This window comes from Gastrolobium bilobum, unplaced genomic scaffold (assembly GCF_033153095.1).
Source record: "Gastrolobium bilobum isolate Gb01-03AN ecotype WA unplaced genomic scaffold, APGP_CSIRO_Gbil_v1 utg8466, whole genome shotgun sequence".
NCBI lineage: Eukaryota > Viridiplantae > Streptophyta > Magnoliopsida > Fabales > Fabaceae > Gastrolobium > Gastrolobium bilobum.
This window is the reverse complement of record NW_026897055.1, coordinates 140303-160986: the sequence shown is the minus strand read 5'-3', so window position 1 is coordinate 160986 and position 20684 is coordinate 140303. Positions and strand designations below refer to the sequence as shown.

Sequence of the window (20684 nt, the reverse complement as noted above, 5' to 3'; positions counted from 1 at the left end):
TTGAAAATAAAAAAATAGTAATCAAACGAGTTTTTTTTTTAACTTTGAAAATCTGTTTTTAAAATAAATTTACCAAGCAAATTTTTCTGTTTTTTAAATTTTAAAACTCTTTTAAAAAATAATTTTATCAAATAATTTTTTTTTTCTTCTTTTATTTTTAAAAACAGTTCTTATAAACTACTCTACAAAATAGTTTTGAAAACAATAAATTAATTATATTTTATTTTTAATTTTTTTTATAAAATAATTAATGAAATTTGTGTTTTCTGTCTTTTTTGTTTTGTTTTAAAAGTTAAAAATATAAACACAAAACAAAAACAACTCATACATATTCTCTAAATTTGATTTTAAAAGTAAAAAAAATAGTTACAATTTTTAGAATTATTTTTTACAAAATATGTCTTATCAAACATATTTTTATTTTTTATATTTTTGTTCTGAAAATTAAAAAATTATTTTTAAAAACAGTATTCAAATATGACCAAATAGGTCCAAAATCTTTACTCTCAATGGCCCAATGGACTAATTTAGTAATGGCGTATATATCAGTGTTTTAAAATTTCACCCCGTCCCTCGGGTTGACCCGAGTCAACCCTGACCCCTCCCCTTTGAGGGTTGAGGTCACAAAGTTGGACCCTATATGCATATCGATTCCTCCGACCCCCAAACCCCGACTGCGTGTCAGTGACTCCCGAGTTAGAGGGGTCAAAGGGGGTCGGTCACTGCATGTCTTTTTATAAAAAAATTTCCCATGAAACAACATCGTTTTATTAAAAAAATAAATAAAAATGCTTGCAAACCTAAATCTAATCGTTCTCTTCTCTCCCAGCGACCGAGACGTCTTCAATCTTCACTTTGCTGTCGTGAATCTTCTAGAAAAGGTAAGAATTTTACCCATTCAAATGAAATCCTTACGGTCGTCGATGGAAAATAAAAACTCATTCTTACTTATTTTAAACTTTTCTTTGTCAGAGACCTTATAAAAAGAGACAAAATCGGGTCAGCGTAGTGACCCCATTAAAATATGAATTTTGTACTTTGGTATCTTATACTTTAATTAGGTTGTGTAGTATTGATTTGTGGTTGTAATTGGTGAATTATGTTAAGTATATTTTGAATCTTTGATGATTGGTGGTTTGTTTTTTAATATTTTCATATAGGGTATATATATTTATGTTTTTTTAATATTTAAAATTAGGTCAGCGTAGTGACCCTGTGACCCCCCGGTTTAACCAATGACCCCTGACCTCGATTAGGTCGATTGCCAGGCCGGATTTTTAAACATTGGTATATATTGTTTTTGTTTAATATGTTGTATATTATTATTAGGGATCTATTTATTTTATGTTGCATAAGATAATTATCTTATGCAATAGACACAAGATAGTGGGGTCCACTTTTTATCCACTTTTTATTTAAAAAAAAAAAGTAGTGGACCTAACTACATTATCTCTATTGTATAAGATAATTATCTTGTGTAATATAAGATAATTATTTCTCATATTATTATTATTGTTATGGTCGTATCTATAATACATTACTAGTGATAATATACCATATTAAACAAATCCATATGTTATTATAGATAATAAATAGGTTGTCTACCAAAAAAAATAAAATAATAATAAATAGGCTTTATTAGAAAAATTATATGTATTTGACTATAAATAGACGAAATATTTTTCATAAATACTAGACTAAATTTATGGTCATTTATAAAGCACCTTAATTTATGTACTTGTACATGAAGAAAATCTTTAATTTATACAACCCAATCTACTAATCTATTAATGACGTATATATTGTTTTTGTGCAGTATATATTATAATTATTGCTATTATAATATTTTCGCCATATTCATACTACATTATCGATGACAGCATAATCGAATGTAACCCAATGACAGTATTGAACAATCAATAGTCTAATAAGGATAATAGATTACTATCAGTAGTCTAATATAGATATAAACACACACACACACACAAAATATTTTTCATAAATATTAGGCTTTAATTTATGATCATTTATAAAAGGCTCTTAATTTATGTACACGAGTACACGATGATAAAGAAAAATACTTAAACAAAATGTTTAATTCTGCACGACCGTCTCTTCTAACTTATTAATGGCGTATGTATAGTTTGTGTGCAGTCTATAACTCTATAATATGTAGCAAACTATGATAATAATTATTATTTTGGCTGTATTTATAGTTCATTAATGATGATATCATAATCACATTTAACTCAATTGCCAGTTATACCGTATTGAACGCCGTCCTGACGAAAATATCCCTGCTGAAACGCGTATCCAAATTTTCCAAAATACAAAACCATGGGCAGAAGCGTAATATCAACTCGGTCCAATTCATTGCCGATCAAAAACACCGGTGTTCCTCGCCCACCTTGGCTTCGTATGAACTTGGATTTGGAGCTCGAAGCAAAATCAAACTCCAACACACCCTTCAATTCTTCTCTCAATTCTCACAGCTATTCCATAAATCAATGACACCATTGCAAGATTCGAGGTATATATGTTTGTATTAAATTTTTTGAGCTTGCTGTTATTTCCTTCATTTTTTATTTATTTATTTATTTACCTTCTAGGGTTTTGATTTTGGAATTCGTAATGCTTTTCCGCGTTATTAAGGTAGTTCGTGATTTCAAATTTTATCATTTTTTTGTATTGATTGAATCCTTAGGGTTTCTTCATGTAATTATTTCTATCTGTCTGTGTTTTGTTTTTAGCTTTTTTTTATTGAACTTTCGAACGAACTGAGTTTGAGGCAGTAGAGCGGAAAGTGTATATGCATGCATGGAGTAGCCAGAACATTTGCAACATAAGTTATGTTGTTAATAGACACATGTTTCTATTTTATTTTATATTATTTAATTTTTTTGGCTTTTTATGAGAATATTTTTATATACTGAAATTTAACATAAAAAAAAAGCATGCTTGGAGTTCAGAGAGCATAGGATTTTTTTTTTTTTTTTTTTACAGCAAGTCCATTCCCTGTATATTGGCTGATCATGCATTGAACTGAGGAAGTAAACATAGGAGCAAGAGTAGGCTGATGTGAGTTTGGGAAGGAAAATTGGTAAATAATGGTGTGCATCTGTTGTTACTGGCTTACAAATTGAGGGAGTATAGTTTCAATGTTTTCTAATTGAAAGAAACAGTAGTTATCTCTAAGGTTGATTAACTGTTTGTGTTAGGAATATGATAATGAAATCTAGTTAATGGGTTCAAGATTGGCGTTTGAAGTCCTGACGATAAGTTGTAGTAATTGGTGTTTGAAGTTGTGACTGTAAGTTTTTGTAGTAATTGGTGTTTGAAGTTGTGACTGTAAGTTTTTGTAGTATTTGGGTTTGAAATTGAGAGAGTAAGTTGTTATAGTAATTGGTTTGCATAAAGCATTTGTCTACTGAATTACATTTCTATATGTGATCATTACTAAATTAGGCTTGATGATGTTCAATCATACTGACTTGAGTATGACAAGTTTGGTTGTGTATGAATTTGATCTATGGTCACAATCAATGTGACTTGTTTGGGATTTGAGATGAAATTGCTTGTCAGTAGAGGACATTGTTGACTTAGGTAGAATTGGCAACATTCTCAGACATGGTGAATCCCACATATTTCTATTTTCAGATGAGTGTGGCCCAGAGGTCATACCGTCATAGCATCAAGTTTTTTTTTCATTCAATAATCTGCCATTTCAAAAAATATCTACATTTATATCAAAAGGGTGTCTAGTAGCAGTTATTGTCATTAAGACTAAAGATAAATATGCTACATCTAATAATTTTTTCCCCCTATTCTTGCTTCATTAAATTGTAACTGAGATAGTTAGTTGAAGTCATTCTCAGGTATATTTTATTAAAATGAGATTTTGTCCTGGAAACTAAGTTTGAAATTGAGGTGGTACACTATACACCGAGCTGATAGATTTGTGATATAAGAATGAGGGTGGATCCTATATAGAGCAGAATGGGAAGGCATATATAATGTAATTTTATCCAATTGTTTCATGAGGTCTTCAAGTAAAATGGTGCTAAAGATTAAAGATAATACTTTACCATGGAACATTTTACTTTTGCATTTTTTGTGAGCATATATTTTACTAAGCTTTTTATAAAAATGCTGGTGCTAATATATATGTGTGTGTGTGTGTGTCTATATATATATATATATATATATATATATATAGGGGTAGGATATTCTTACACCGGTGTAAGAGTTAGAAGTCTTACACTCAATCTTGACCATTGATCCACTTGTATCCAATGACTTACATTACTAAAAAATTAGAGCTCTTAGATATAAGTGGGATCAACGGATAAGATTGAGAGTGTAACTTACACTGGTGTAAAATGATCCTGACCCATATATATATATATATTTTAATTTATATATATATATATATATATATATATATTAATTTTCTTTACTTCTCTGCATTTAGAGATTTTTGTGCACTTGTTTCTGTCATATGTGGAAATAATTAGTATACATGCCATTGAGTTATTCAGAATAATTCTTTATGCTCGTTACAAATTCCTTAGCTTTTGATAAATTTGAAAACTTGTGTTCGTTATATGAATTTCGGGTGCCTTTAAGCATGAATCCTAATTTGCAATCCCAAGCTTTGTACATAGTGTGCACATAAATATCTCTATATCACAGCCAATAGAATTTGATTTTTCTGTGTTATTACTTTGATCATTTCAGGTGCATCGACCAATTGTTCCCTTGCAATTTAGATTTGCCCTTTATGTGCTATTTAGATTTGTCATGCACTACTCTTTGTTCTGTATTTTTGACTCAAAGGATGTGTGGGAATTAGTGCAATGGCAACATCCACCAAGTTTGATCTATCTTCCAGCAGCCCAGATAGACCATTGTACACTGGGCAGCGTGGATCCCACATAGGTTTTTCATTAGATAGATCAGGTAGCTTTCGTGAAAGCGTGGAAAATCCAATTCTGTCGACCCTTCCAAACATGTCAAGAAGCAGTTCTTCAGCAACACAAGGGGATTTGTTGAACTTCTTCAATGGCGTGCGTTTTGATCCAAAGTTGATGGCTCCAGACCACAAGTCTAATCGTCAAACGGATTATAAACGGCATGTCAGTGCTGTTCTTGGAATTTCACCTGATGAATCTCCATCTACTTCTGCAAAAGGCAAGCAGTTGCCATCCCCAGTACCAGAAGATATCAAACGACTCAGGGATGGTTTACACGCAAGCTTTACACGGGCAAGGTAGTTCTTTCTTTGTTTTGCTACTTGCATTAAAGTTAGAGCTGCTTAATAACACTGAATAATTCAACAGGGAACGTGCTGAAATGTTCAGTAAAGCCTTATTTAGATTTAACAGAGTTTTCCAAAGTATAACTACTTCAAAGAAGAGATCTCGTGCGGAAACTTTTTCTAATGACCGTTCTAGTTTCACGTTAAGTGATCGGTCAGTCTTAGGGCCAAGCATAGGTAAAGTTGGAGTTCAAGGTCATGCTGTCACAGGTGGTTTCGAACATGAGCAGCAAAAGTTGGAAGAAAGAACCAAAAATATTGTTCCAAACAAGCGCACTAGAACTTCTTTGGCTGATGTAAGGGTATGTGTCTTTGTTTTCTTTGCTTGTTTGTTTGCTAGTATCAGCACAATATTCCTCTTCCTTTTATGCCTCCTATTGTTACATATTCAGTTTCTTGCTGTTCTCAAGTAAATACTACATGTTTATTAATAGCATATAACTAAATATACATCCCTAATCGTAAATTTCAAAGTGTTTGTTATATCTTTGTGTGACATGGAAGCCTGTTTCAAGTTTGCCTTTGCAAAATTTGCCTTCTAGAACATTTGCCCTTGGTTTTCTGGTGGAGATACCCCTTTTTGTGTAATTGTTAGAGAATAATATAAGCCATTAAAAAGACCATCACCCAATGCCTTAAGGTTTTGGGTTGAAATGGTTCTTTACATAGTATCAGAGCTTCAGTGACCATAAGGCCATGAGTTCGATCCTCACCGTCCCCCACTTTCAAGTGGAATTAAATAAGCACAAGGTAAAACAAAAAAAAAATTGGGCCTGTGCAATATCCACGCTTTAAGCCCAAAGAGCTCTTGCGTGAGGAGGTGTGTTAGAGAATAATATGAACCACTAAAAAGACCATCACCCAATGCCTTAAGGTTTTGGGTTGAAGTGGTTCTTTACGGTAATCTATTATGAAATTCTTCTGTATATATGTTTATTATGTAAAAATGTGTTCCACCCATAAGCTTGTAGGTATGTCTTTCGTTAACTCCCCCAAGTTTTTTATGCGTGTCTCGTTGCTTTTAAGAAAATGCCAAATTACAGAATACTCTGTTTTTTTTTTTAACAGTTTTCTAGTCTAATAAGGCATATGTGCATGTCTTGTGGCTTTACAACTTTGTTCTTTTCTTTTCATGGAGAGTCAGATTAACTTGGTATGCTATAAAATCTGTTGAGCTAAACTGACTTGGGTTTGATATATTCTAGATGGATGTGCGGCCTAATTCTTCTGTCAGGCCATCTGGGACTGTAGATAAAGATAAAGAAATGCTTCGGATTTCCAATAGTGGTGCAGTTCAGGGCGAGGAACGAGTTTTACCGATTGGAGTTGATGGTTGGGAGAAGTCAAAAATGAAAAAGAAGCGTTCTGGCACCAAACCAGATGGGTCTCCAAGTTCAGCATTGACAAAACCTGTTAACATTTTCCAAGAAACTAAACAAGGAATGCAACAAAGATTAGCTACTGATGCTCGGTCAAAATTGAGTAATGATTCTCATGCTTTCAGGTATGAATGTATTTGTATGCATTTATATTGTTTTACACATATAATTAGCTCGTGTATGCTCTCTTGCTTCCATATAATAAAGTATTAGTTAGCAAAATGATAAATAAATGAATTAGTGGTCGTTATATCTAAAAATAAAATGGGAAACAAAAAAGAAGTAGAAGCTTTGAAAATTTAAGGAAATAATGACACCCATATACATGGGGAATATCTACTTATTACTTTTTCCATTATTTATTTATGTAGCAAAAAATTTATGCCTCATTATCCTTGTAAAGATTATCATTTACTTTGGAACTTAACTCTTGAGTGGAGAGCTTCAGTGATTGTTCTCAGGGTTGAAGTTCATGGCTAAATTTCATTGCAGGACATGCTCAAGTATTGCCTTATTGTGAATTTACTAATCAAATGTAACTACTGATTAAACCTTTGTTCCTCATGTCTTATTTATTCAATGCCAATATTTAGATTAAATAACAAGGGTGTGATTAGTGGGATTTCATGGGGAGTTGTGTCTTTTTAAACAAAGGTATGATTAGTTAAACATTTCAAACAACTATTTTTGTTAAAAATTTGTGGTTGCGTAACAATGTTTTTATTCATTTACTGTAAATTTACATTGTATTTTGCAAATATAAATTTTAAATATGTTTCTCCAGTATCATTATTACATATTAGCAATTTATTACTGGCGCTATGCTCATCTAATGCTAGATAATAAGATGCCAAATTGCGGAATTACTTGACATTATAAGAATAACCTATTATGTGTTAGGATAGGTACAACCCCCTTGTTCTACCAATGGTAATTTGTTGAATTCTCTGCCTTTTACGTTCATAATGCAAGAATGGAAGAATGTCAGAAAATAAATGAGAGAGCCGTTGGGGGTTTTCTCTTTATATAGTGGTAATGGTTTCAAACCCATCTGTGGCTGAAGTAAAAAGAAAATATTGTTCTGAGAGATTTTGTTAAGTTCTCTCTGATTTTAAAGATCTTTGATGGAAGATACCATGTAACAAGTTTTTTTTTTAATTCCTGTTGATTATCTTTCTACAATATAGGCTGTAAATATAATACTTTCATGTATCTTTGTTCAGGCCGGGGGTTTCTAATGGAACTGTGGGAGCTGGAAAATTAGATGGCATCTCTCAACAAACTGGGTTGGGCATACGTGTCTCTACCCCTAGAAGTGACCTAGATAATAATTCTGCCGTCAATAATAGGCGGGATCGTCCTCTTAATTCTGAGAAGGAAAGGGTAAACTTCAGAGCGATTAATAAGTAAGCACATTGCGGTGCTCAGTTCTTATTATGATTTGTTGCTTTTGAAAAGATAGTTCTCTTTTATCTTCGGCCACCTTGTTTTTTCTTCATGGTGCTTTCTCCTTGATTTCTTGTTTTGAAATTTGCTCCATTTCCATATGTTATGGATCCTTGTGAATTATGATTAGTATTCAAAGCTCTCTTCTTCATTATGATATGCGTTCCGAAAATGATTAGACGTTTTGGGATAAGCAACTGCTTTAGAACAAGATTAGTTATTTGGCTTCCATATGGTGAAAAGCACACGGTCTTTTTAAAGGGATACCCCTTACATATATGTTGAGGGATTGGGTAGCTTTAGTACGTTGATGTTTATTATTCCTTGTTTTTTGCTTTTACTTTCTCCTTTTTTAAGGATGATTTCTTACTCTCCTTTCCCTTTGTATAATTTTTTTTTTTTGTCTTAATAAATTTATTTATTTTATTGAAAAAAGTATTCTGTAATTGATTTAGTCTCTACATTTGTTTTATACTCAGGGCAACTATACGTGATGAATTTAATTCAGCTAGCCCAAATTCAAGTGCAAGAATGAAGACTTCTATTCGGGCACCACGATCAGGTTCAGGAGTTGCCCCCAAGTTGTCGCCAGTTGTCAATAGATCAGCTGTTCCTGATGATTGGGAGCTGTCTCATTGTTCCACCAAGCCCCCTGCCAGTGTTGGGACTAACAATCGCAAACGTGTGGCATCGGCACGATCATCCTCCCCACCTGTTGTCCACTGGCAGAGGCCTCAAAAGAGCTCACGCACTTCCAGAAGAACAAATTTTGTGCCCATTGTTTCAAGTAATGATGATTCCCCTGCTTTGGATTCTGTATCAGATGTGACTGGTAATGATCTTGGTTTGGGATTTGCCAGACGTTTGGCTGGCAGTTCTCCTCAGCAAATTAAATTAAAAGTTGATTCTTTATCTTCAGCTGCCTTATCTGAAAGTGAAGAGTCAGGGGTGGCTGAGATTAAACCTAAACAGAAAGGCAGGAAACCAGAAGAGATAGAACGGAAAGCTGGACAAAATGTTCAAAAGGTTTCTAACGTGGTTCTTCCAACAAGAAAAAATAAGCTTTTCTCTGGGGAAGAACATGGAGATGGTGTCCGGAGGCAAGGGAGGACAGGACGCAGTTTTTCTGCCACAAGGTCGCTGATGCCAATGACATCTGAGAAGCTTGGAAATATAGGGACTGTAAAGCAACTTAGAAGTTCAAGACTAGGATTTGAGAAGAGTGAAAAGTTAAAATCCTTCTATCTAAATGTGTTATGTTGTTTAACAGGTTGTTTGGGCTTACAGATTAAAATCTTACATTTCTGTGAAATCCATGCAGCAAGGCAGGTCGTCCACCAACCAGGAAACTTTCTGATCGTAAGGCATATGTGCGTCAAAGGCATACAGCTATTAGTGCATCAGCAGATTTTCTTGGTACTTGTTTAAGCTTCTGGAAATGAATAATGAACTCAACTTTTCATATCTAATACAAAAAAAATCATTATTCGCTTTTGCTTTCGTTGGTTTAGTTGGGTCAGAAGATGGACATGAAGAGCTACTGGCTGCTGTAAAGGGTGTTATCAACTCTAGTATGAACCTTTCTAAATACTATTTAAATGTGTAGCCTAAATAATTTTTATCTGATGGAGTAGTTCTGAATTTTCTTATTACTTCAGCTTGTGCCTTTTCCTCCCAATTCTGGAGGCAGATGGAGCCTTTCTTTGGTTTGATAACTGAGGAAGATCTTGCTTACTGGAAACAAAAGGTACTGATCCTTACCTTATTAGTTATTATGGGTAAACTATTTTTGCTATTTTTTTAGGAGTTTGTGTTGGATAAATGTTCAGCACGAATCTTGCTAAACTTATTTCAAGTCATGGCGCTTTCGTATGCAAGAAAAAGTGGAAGAATGCTTCAGATTTGTGTTGGTGTTAATAATATTACCAACTCCACAAAATGTGCCCGTTCTCTAAGCATATCATGCATGAGAAGTAATTTTTTAAAGGAAGATAATAACAATGTTTTGTTATTGCTTCTTGTAGGTTAATTTATACTTGCATCTTTTCTTAGTTTTATTGGATTCAATGATATGTCTGATATACATCACAACTAATATTTTGCAAGTTTGCACTAGAAGAAATGCTCTAGTTTGCATTTTGGTTTACACATATATTTGCTGTTAGAAATATTATCTAGCAGAAGAAATGCAGCCCAACCATTGATGATTGTAGTTGGATATGATATTGACATGAAGAAACGTAAAAACGATTTCTGTATACATCCAAGGTTCTTTGTTAATTCTGAGCTTGTTCAGATAGGCACAATGCAGTGCTATTTGCTGTTTATGTATCCTAAGGCTGATTGATTTTATTTGGGAAGATGGTGGCTGTGTTTCAATTTTGCCATTGGAAGTTTCTAGCTGTTAGTAATTTAAGCATCAAATTTCATTAAATTTATAGCACTGGTGCGACCTTTGGTTGATTATTCCAAAGTTAGGATTTATTGTTTTTACTATACATGTTACTTATATTGTGATGCTGTATAGAACTTAGCCATTGTATTATTTGTTATATTATGTTTATTTCTTATATCTATTTTTTTTTGAAGTTTCAACATCAAAATTAACTTTATCCCGAACTAGTTGAGGACTTATGGTTGACCCTATTTTGTATAGTTTGATATATATATATATATATATATATATATATATATTATAAGAAAAGGTGAAAGAGACTGAAAAAATATACTGTATTATTGTTGATTGTATTCTGTAACACAAGGGTCTGCCGTATATAACAGAAAAAGAAAACAAATGGGATCTGTAATCTACCTTGTACGTTGCAATAGCAACAAAACAAAATAACAGATTTTGTAACTAACAACTCACTTAGATTCCAATTATACCCTGCATCCCTAATACTCCCCCAAAGATGGAGAGTGTATGTTGATTACTCCCATCTTGTTGAGTAGCTATGAAAACTGAGTTGGGTATAATGGTTTAGTCAGGAGATCTGCAAGTTGGTTTTGAGATTAAACATGTAGTGTCCTGATCTTTCCATTAAGAAATTTCTCTCTTATCAAGTGGCAATCAATCTCTATATGTTTTGTCGCTCATGAAAGACAGAATTCTCAGCAATTGCATGGCTGCTTCATTATCACAAAACAGCAACGCTGGATCATCATGCTTGACAGAAAAATCCTGCAAAAGAGAACATAACCAGACCAATTCACAAGTAGCATTAGTCATTGCTCTATATTCTACTTCTGCTGATGATCTAGAAACTGTATGCAGCTTCTTTGATTTCCAGGACACTAGATAATTTGCAATGTAGATACAGAAACCAGTAATAGACCTCCTAGTGTCTGGGCATGAAGCCCAATCAGAATCAGCAGAGGCTTTTAATTGTATATGTCCACTTGCCACTGGATGAGTAAAACACTCCTTGTCCTACACTATCTTTACACACTGCAGGAGTCTGTTTACTGCATGTGTGGTTTTCTGGGCTCAGCAAGGAATTGCCTAAGTTTATTCACAGAATAACACAAATCAGGCCTGAATATAATAGCCTTCAATTAAGTGCCTATATGGTGTTGGATCATCTAATAAATCACCATCATCTTGTGTGAGCTTTACATTAGCATCCATAGGACTGGTTTTTGGTTTGCACCCTAAAAGACCCGCATATATACGGATTTGTAAAGCATATCCCCTCTGACTTATGGATATCCCTTGTGTTGAACGAGCTACTTCAATATCAAGAAAATATTTCAAATCACCATGATCTTTCGATTCGAAGTGACTGTCCAAGAAGGACTTAAGCTGTTCAATGTTAGGGATGTCATTTCTGGCAATGACTATATCATCTACATAGTCAACAACAGATTGTTTAAAACCAGAAGATATTATAGCAGTGGAAAACTTGGAAAACCTTTGACATGATGCTTTTCTCAAACCATAAAGGGACTTATGGAGTTTACAAATAGTGTTGGATGGTAAAGGCTCCCCCTCAAGGCGATACCTAGAAGGGAGACATGAAGACCTCTACATTAAGGTCACTGTGTAGAAAAACATTATTAATATCAAGATGTGTGAAGGACCATCCAAAGACATCTGCTAAAGTCAGCAAAACACAAAAATAGTAATTTTAGCCATGGGAAAAAATGTGTCAAAATAATCTATGCCTTCCTGTTATAAAATCTTTGGCCACTAATCGAGCTTTATATTGTTTCAAAGAATCATCAACAAGAAATTTGAGCTTAATAGACCCATTTGCACCCAATTGCCCACTTTTTAGGAAGAAGGGGAACCAAAAACCAAGTGTTATTAGGGTCTAAAGCTTGGAGCTCTTAATGCACGGCGTTATGCCAATGAGGGTCTAGAACAGCCTGGTTAAAAGAAGAGGGCTCAATGTGTGAAGAGATTGAGAGGATAAAAGCCTTATAAGAGGAGGAAAGGCGGTGGTAAGACAAAACATTTTAAACAAGACGCTGAGTAGAAGAGGATGAACTATAACAGTAGTAGTCATAGAGATAGACAAGGGGCTTAGAGACATGGGCACGGTGGGATTGAGGTGGAGAGACACCGAAGACAAAATGATCAATTGGAGGATGAGTAGGCAGAACTACGGATCAGCGAACGGAGTAGATGTAATAGAGGAAGGGAGAGTGAGGAAAAGAAAAATATGCTCATGGAAGATGACATCACAGGAGATGAAAACTCTATTGATGGCCAAATCAAGAAGCTTGTAGGCTTTGTAGGCAGCAAGGTGGATAACCAAGGAAAACCACAAGTGTGGCCCGAGGGAAAAATTTATGGCATGTACAAGGGAGAGTTGAAGCATAACATAGGCACCCAAAGGCATGAAGATGGGAATAGGAAGGGGTTTTGCCCCAAAGTACCTCAAAAAGGGATTTAAGAGAAAGAAGATGGTAACTGATTAATGGGATAGGCCGAAGTAAGGACATGATCAGACCAATAAGCAAGGGGAATGTTGGATTGGAAATGTAGAGACCAAGTCACATTAAGTATATGCTGGTATTTACACTCAACCACATAATTTTGCTGGGGTCAATCCACACACAAATGGTATCGGGTGACACCTTTTTGACTAAAGAAAATAGAGAAATTAAACTCAAGGGCATTGTCTAAGCGAACAGATTTAATTGCATGATTAAATTGGGTGGAAACAATATTGTAAAAATCAAGGAAAATAGAAACAATCTCAGACTTATTGCATAAATAAAACCAGGTGTAATGAGAGCAATCATCAACAATTGTTAAAAAATAGCAATAACTCAACTCAACAGACATTATTAGAAATGAAAGGTAATCATTTTTGTTTGGAAAATGGACAAACATTATATGGGGATAAATCATCAGAAACACAAGATAAATCCAATTGTAATTTTAAACATTGCAACCTATGGGGAGAGGGATGTTCGAGATGAACATACTAGAAGGTGGATGAAGCAAGTGAAACACTGACAAGCAAGAGGTGCAACCAAGTTCAAAACATAAAAATTGTCGGAGCGGCTACTCGTCTTAGTCATTAGGCCCCTGGTACAATCCTGTAAGAAGCAAGAATCAGAAAAAAAAAACAGAAATATTAAGGGAATTAATGAGGGCACTAATTGACAATAAATTGTAATGAAAATTGGGAACAAACAAAACATAAGGCAAGACGTACTTAGCAGGAAGTAGTACTGAGCCTACTTGAGAAACAGGAACAATAGAGCCATTAGGAAGGGAACTGAAGGAATTAGAGATGGGAAAAAAAGAAATAAAATGATGAAGGTCACATCACATATTATGTGTGGTGTCGTCTGTGTCTAAGATCCAAGAATGAGACGGTAACAAGAGAAAGGAGAAACAAGTGGAGAAGGAACACTTGCTAGAAAATTGAGCGGCGGAGGAGATCGACGGAGATGCAGGGAATTCAAAAACTGTGGGAGGAGAGGAGGGATTGCTATTGAAGGGAAATGAGAATAAATTAGGGCAATAATATGAGAGATTTGGTTCGGGTTAAGAGAGGAGGCCAAACTAGGTTCAAACCGGGTAAAATATAGGAATTGGGTGAGGTGGAGTTTGGAGCTTAAGAGGCCGTGGAATTATGGGCTTGTGGGTTGAGGCGGTTTGGACTGAGGCCTGTATCCAGATAGGTATCCATGAAGCTTATAACACCTGTTGATGGTGTGCCTTAGGATGGAGCAATGGGTACAGAAAGGGTAATCCCGTCGTGGCTTGCCGGTAGTAGAGGTGGCATTGCCAGTCAGAGCAAGAGAAATGTTAGGAAGGAGACTAGTGTTGATGCTGCATTGGCGTTCGTCCTGAACAACGAGGGAGAACACCTTAGTGAGAGGAGGAAGAGGGTCCATGAACAAGATCTGTGCACGTGTGGAAGCGAATGAATCATTGAGACCCATGAGAAATGGGAGTGAATATTCTTGCTCCTAATATTGCAACCAAGACTTTAATCCACCATAGAACAAAATGGGCTGAAACTCTCGGAGCTCATACTAGTAGATTTTCAAGGGAGTATAATATGTGTTGACATCTAAAGAACCTTGGTGAAGAGAAATGATATGATGTTTTTGCTGAAAGATCCTCGAACTATTGCCTTGTTGGAAACGCTCCTTGTGATTGAGCCAGATCCCAAAGTAGTAGGGATGTACGGAAGGCTGTCTGCAATCTCGTGAGTGATGGAGTTGAGAAGCTGGGAGATGACCATGCCATTGCAGCGAACCTGATTGGAATGGAGAAGATCATTAGGAGCAGGTTGAAAACTTGTGCCATCAACGAATCGAACCTTGTTTTCAGTTGAGATCCATTGTCGTAGCTCTGCTCATGGTATGATAGTTGGAGCCGGAGAGAGGCTGGCCGACTAAAATGAGCCCAGGAAGAATCTTTGAGGGGTAGGGGGTGATAAAGATGAGCTGCCAGAGTTGCAAGGAGCTTGTTGACCCTTGGGCATGGTAGCTGCCAGAGTCGCATCAAGGAAGGAGAACTATGCTCTTGATACCATATTAGGAAAGATGAAAGGGACTGAAAGAAAAAATACAGTATAATTGATGATTGTATTCTGTAATACAAGGGTCTGCCATATATAACAGAAAAAGATTACAAATGGGATCTGTATCTACCTTACACGTTTACTGACCTATAAAATAACATCAATACAAAATGTTAGAGATATACAAAACCATTAATGTAACCTCACCCATAAGCTTAAACTTTTGGGTTGAATTGGTTCTTAACATGGTATTAGAGCCTCGTGTCCCGGGTTCGATTCTCGCCCTCTCCATTTTCTTTGTGGAATTTCTTAGCACAGGTAGGGGGGCCTGTGCATTGTCCACCCTTCAAGCCCAGTGGGCTCTTGTGTGAGGGGGCGTGTTAGAGATATATAAAACCATTAATGTAACCTCACCCATAAGCTTAAACTTTTGGGTTAAATTGGTTCTTTACACACAATAACAAATTCTGTAACTAACAATTCGCATAGATTCCAATTATACCCTGCACCTTTAATATATATTTAAAAATTCCCCTCTGATCTTGTATAAATTATATATTTTTATCATTACTGATGATTAAAGCATGGTTTAATTGATCTGAATTTCTTGGACAAACCTCTTATTTAATAATTTATTCATCTTTCAGAGGAATTTTGAATCAAGCGGAATGAGGCCAACTCCAGTTCCTTCATATATAGGTGATTGTGAAGCTGTTGTTAATGGGTTTGGGTTGACTGGCTGCGAAAGAGATGTTGGACGTGGTGCTCAAGGGGGTGCTGGAATTGTTACAGAACGGCTACAACTGGCTGAAACAGATTGCAATGTAGTTCCCCTCTGTCAAAGGCTAATATCTGCTTTAATTTCAGAGGAGTGTAGAAGTGAAAGTGAAGATCTCATGTTTGATGCTTATGATACTGAATTTGAGACAGATGGGGAGTTGGAACTGAGCAGTTTGGATGACTACTCACGAGCTGATTATCAGTTTGCTTGTCATTCTGCTTACAATGGTTGTAGGATATTGGGGATGCCAGTTCATGACAAGACTGACAGTGATATAGTTGATGTTCCATCAACTGGGTTGAATTCAAGCCAGAACATGCCTAACCTGACCTGTTCAGAGTTGCAATATGATACCTTGGATATGAATGACAGGCTTCTCTTGGAGCTTCAAAGCATTGGAATTACCCCAGAACCAGTGGTAAGCTTAATTTCCTAAACAACTTTTCTGCTATTTTTCATGAAATCTCATTATTGGGGAACTATGAATCAATATCAGATTTGATTAAACTATTTTGTTCTGGTTTGTTCTGTAGTTCTTTCAGCAGCCTACTTATCAATGGATCTAATTAATTTACTTCGACATGTTCTATATGTTATTGTTAAATCTTTAGTATGTTTGTGTGATGCTTATTGGTTTTTACTTTTGTTTTACAAGCCTGAAATGTTGCAAACAAGTTATGAAGGAATTTGTGAGGATATCACTATGTTAGAGGAGCATTACCAAGGACAGGTACTGACTGATGCTGAAGACAAGTTAAACTGTGCTAACTGCTAATCATCTAAATGTTTTTTTCCCGATATTTTTTCTGTTGTATAATTTTCCAGACAATGTTTATTTGAATGTTGCTTTTGGAGTTTAAGTAAATACATAGATCAGGTTTAGAACCAAAGACATCTGATTTATAAAAAAAAAAATCACTCCCCATTAAAACCGACTAGTGAGTGTGGGGTGGAGGCAATCCTTATACGCAGCTTTACCCTTGCATAATTGCAAAAAGGCTCTTTCATGGATTCGAACTCATGATCTTTCAGTCATGAAAGAACAGCTTTACCACTGTTTCGGTTCGCCTTATAAGTACAATTTAAATTAATTTTGACCATACATAATTCACCTAATGATTTTATTTTCATGTATTCATAGATTTCCAGGAGGAAAGGCTTGCTAGATGGATTATTGAAATCTGCCTCAGTGACAAAAGAACTTCAAGAAAAGTAATTGCAGTGCCATTTTTCCCCTGATGATTTTCTTAATTTAAACTTTGTTGGCTCAATGTTCCGAATGAACATTTAAATTTTGATTAACAGGGATTTTGAACAGCGGGCTCTAGACAAACTCATCGTGATGGCTTATGAGAAATACATGGTAACCTTCTTAAAGTTCAATATCACTTTTTTGTATGTAATCAGGTTTACAGTTTCCGAATAAATATTTTGCATTTCAACCTATTCAAGTATCCCCAAGACCAAGAATCGTATTATAATAGTTGAAAAGGCTGGGGATCTTTATTTTAGACTAATTGGTAGTAAGTACGGGTAGGAAGTAGAAAAAGACACACAAGTGTATGGAACCATGTTCTGTTGTGTAGCCTTAAGGGTCCGTTTGGATGGGCTTTGTTTTAACCAAAAGCTGCTTTTTTCAAGGGAAAAAAAGCACTTATACTACAAAGTATGTTTGGATATTTGCTTTTAAGAAAAAGTAGAAGTCACAAAAAAAGTCATAAACCTATTTTTTTTTTTAAGCTATAAATTTTAGCTTCTGAAGAAAGCAAAAAGTCAAAAGGCAAATATTTTTTTTCAAAAGCCAAATATTTTTAAAAAAATCTAAATAGCTTTAACTTTTGCAAAAATCACTTCCAAAATAAGCAATAAATTCCTTTTTTTTACAAGCCCTAGTGAAATGTATGGCACTAATAATGAATAGAGGATCTTAATGTCCTTGTAAGACTTGTATGGAGGGTTGAGGTTGTTTTCAGTATGAAAGCCTACCATTAACTACAGGAAATGAGGAAATAATTACTCTCAAGCACGTCTTACTCTGTTTTTTTTATTCAGACGTGACATGTTTGACCTATTCTTATTTTAGTGTTTTATCAGAAAATGAAAAGTCCATGCTATGCCTTAGTATCTCGTTTAACAAAATTTAATTTGTCTAGGAAGAAGGGTTGAACACTGACACTCCATTGCCTAATAAATGCTATCATATCAGAAAACGCTCTCTATTTTTTAATTAGGTGACATGGCTGAATGAATTGACAATGATTGATTGGCAGATTTGTCGGGGTTCTAGTCCCTCAGGTGGGAAAAATGCAAGCAACAAAATGGCCAAGCAAGCTGCATTGGGATTTGTTAAACGTACATTGGATCGGTGCCATCAATTTGAAGAGACAGGGAAAAGCTGCTTCAACGAGCCTATATTCAAGGATATGTTCATTGCTGCTGCTTCCCAGCTGAGTATTGTTCGGCAATTAGATGGCATGGAGGCTGAATCTGCAAAACCATATACTTCTTCCTTTTCACTGGAAGCAAGAACAGGTGTCTTCTTTATTCCCTTCTTGAATAAATGCTCTAATGTATTGTGTTTTTTCTATCTTAGCTATGTTCTATACGGCCATTTTAGCCAAAATTCTCAGATGGATTTATTTGTGTATGCCGTCTTCTTTATGGACTCACTTCCTTTGTCCCCTCTTCCTGTCCGCAATCCTGTCTCCCGGTTAAAATGCTGCCAGCTAAGAGAGAGGTAATTGCCAACTAAGAGGGAGGTGTAACTTTTGTTTTAGTTGTCAATATTTAATCTGGTACAGGAATGGGGACATGGGGAGGGGACAGATGATTTGAATCCCTTCTTTGTCGAAACTGTTACATCAAGTTTTGTTTTTTGTTTTCTTTTCCTGCTTCTTTGAGTGCAGGCTGGATTTTGATATTTAATTCATATGCTTTTCATTCTGCAGCTTCCATGGGTTCACAGCAGAGCCCTTCGCAATTTAGTCAGAATATGAATAATCATGATCTCAATTCATTGAATATTCTTCCTGCTATAAATAATTCGTCTGAACAAACTAGTGGGAAGGAAGATATATGGTCAAACAGGGTGAAGAAAAGGGAATTATCCCTTGATGATGTTGGTGGTACTATTGATACTTCAAGTGCTCCATCAGGCATTGGAAGTTCTCTATCAAGCGGTGCAAAAGGAAAGAGGAGTGACAGAGACAGAGATGGAAAAGGGCAGTGCAGAGAAGTGCTATCAAGAAATGGAACCACCAAAGTTGGTAGGCCAGCATTATCTAGTGCTAAGGGAGAAAGGAAACCCAAAACAAAGCCTAAGCAGAAAGCAACTCAGCATTCTGTTTCTGTAAATGGCCTCCTTGGCAAGCTATCAGAGAAACCTAAACCAGCATTGCCTTCTGTTTCAAAGTCTAATGAAATGTCTGCAAATAGCAATGCGAAGGAAAAGGATGAGTTTGGCTTGGGTGAATTGGATGAACATGAGTCTATTGATTTGTCCAACCTGCAGCTACCCGAAATGGATGTACATGGTGTTCATGATGATCTTGATGACCAAAGTCAGGATCTTGGTTCATGGTTGAATATTGATGACGATGGATTGCAAGATAATGACTTTATGGGCCTTGAAATTCCCATGGACGACCTTTCAGACTTGAATATGATGGTTTGAAACCGGTTTTTTGTATAGTACTGTTCATTATACCAATGACAAAGGAAACAAAGTACCTTTAAGAAATGAGTAGTTACATAGGATGGTTTTATGGCTAATCCTGCCATTAATTAGGTTATATAGATTCTTTCCTTGACTCCCCTCTCCAAGTTTTTTTTTGAGTGACCTTTCCAGCTGTTTCGGATTTTGCTCTTGTTGAAGTTCGTGACTTCCACTGTAAAGATCTTTTTGTTCGAGGTACAAGTTAGTATTCCTAGTGATTATATGTTAGCAAACACTGTATCCTGTTTGTAGCTCTTACAAATCAGAGAACAAGGCCCTTGTACATACATTTAATATTTCTAAAAAAATCAGCTTTCATTTAATGAAATGACCTGGCTGGCTTCTCTGTTTATCTTCCTCTCCCCCCCTTCCCCCTTGTGGTTTCTTTTGGTATTTTGTGTTTTGCAGAAGCATTTCCCCAGCATGATGCAGTTCAAGTTGTTTACTATGCTTCATCCCAGTGTTCATGCAGATTTTCCCATGAGGCTTTCAGGGAAAAATTGATAACTGATGTAAATGTGACCATTTTTTGTGTTCCACCAGATAATAAATAGTGCTCTTCTCTCTTTGTTCAGTTGCTGTCCTGCTTAGGATTTGTATATATGAAACACATTCTGGATATCTATCATCAGTGAGGCTATGTAATGTCTGATTTATTAGCTGCAATTCCAAAGCTCTTTTTTTTTTTTTTTTTTTTTTCAAAGTGAATCTGGATTACACATTTTTCTTGATCTTGTAAGAATCTATATGTAAAAGGTCGTGCCAGGAACTTCTAAAATCCTTGTAGTACATTTTGACTACAGGAACTCTTTAGGTGGGTGACTTACAACATCTGAAGATTGCAGGGGCACATTGTTGGAAACTTAAATGTTTTTTACACGATCCACCTTTATGAGAAATTAATATGCAAAGGAATTTTATTGACAAACGTAATTGAGCTGTTCGTTTTACATAGGGAGGTAAGCTTTGAATCCTTCCTGGCCTTATGACAGCAATATGGCCGCAAATACGATCGAAATGACTGTTATTACGTTCTGGTGCGGCGTGACGCAGT

At 35.5% G+C, this 20684-nt stretch overlaps 1 protein-coding gene across 5 annotated transcripts; it reads left to right on the top strand.

Moving 5' to 3' along the window:
* Positions 1 to 2416: 2416 nt before the first annotated feature.
* Positions 2417 to 19937, top strand: LOC133303773 (uncharacterized). 5 transcript variants are annotated; one of them, XM_061503749.1, is made up of 16 exons: positions 2417 to 2530; positions 4738 to 5269; positions 5340 to 5619; positions 6523 to 6821; positions 7920 to 8102; positions 8622 to 8974; positions 9062 to 9371; positions 9464 to 9558; positions 9654 to 9713; positions 9801 to 9889; positions 15782 to 16333; positions 16571 to 16645; positions 17057 to 17127; positions 17221 to 17278; positions 18186 to 18447; positions 18864 to 19937. In XM_061503749.1, the coding sequence occupies exons 2-16, from the start codon at positions 4857 to 4859 to the stop codon at positions 19586 to 19588; spliced, it is 3825 nt and encodes a 1274-aa protein (XP_061359733.1). In that variant the 5' UTR covers positions 2417 to 2530; positions 4738 to 4856; the 3' UTR covers positions 19589 to 19937. The 5 variants fall into 5 exon arrangements, with proteins under 5 accessions (XP_061359733.1, XP_061359732.1, XP_061359731.1 ...); XM_061503748.1 differs by having other exon boundaries at positions 5340 to 5607; positions 8622 to 9371; XM_061503747.1 differs by having other exon boundaries at positions 5340 to 5613; positions 8622 to 9371.
* Positions 19938 to 20684: the final 747 nt, after the last annotated feature.

What these genes read in the sequence shown, in the direction of transcription:
- LOC133303773 (XM_061503745.1), top strand. Translation starts at nt 4,857, where the DNA reads ATGGCAACATCCACCAAGTTTGATCTATCTTCCAGCAGCCCAGATAGA. An exon ending in GCAAGCTTTACACGGGCAAG is followed by an intron (nt 5,270 to 5,339) that starts GTAGTTCTTTCT and finishes ATAATTCAACAG; the next exon opens with GGAACGTGCTGAAATGTTCA. An exon ending in TTGCTTACTGGAAACAAAAG is followed by an intron (nt 9,890 to 15,781) that starts GTACTGATCCTT and finishes TTCATCTTTCAG; the next exon opens with AGGAATTTTGAATCAAGCGG.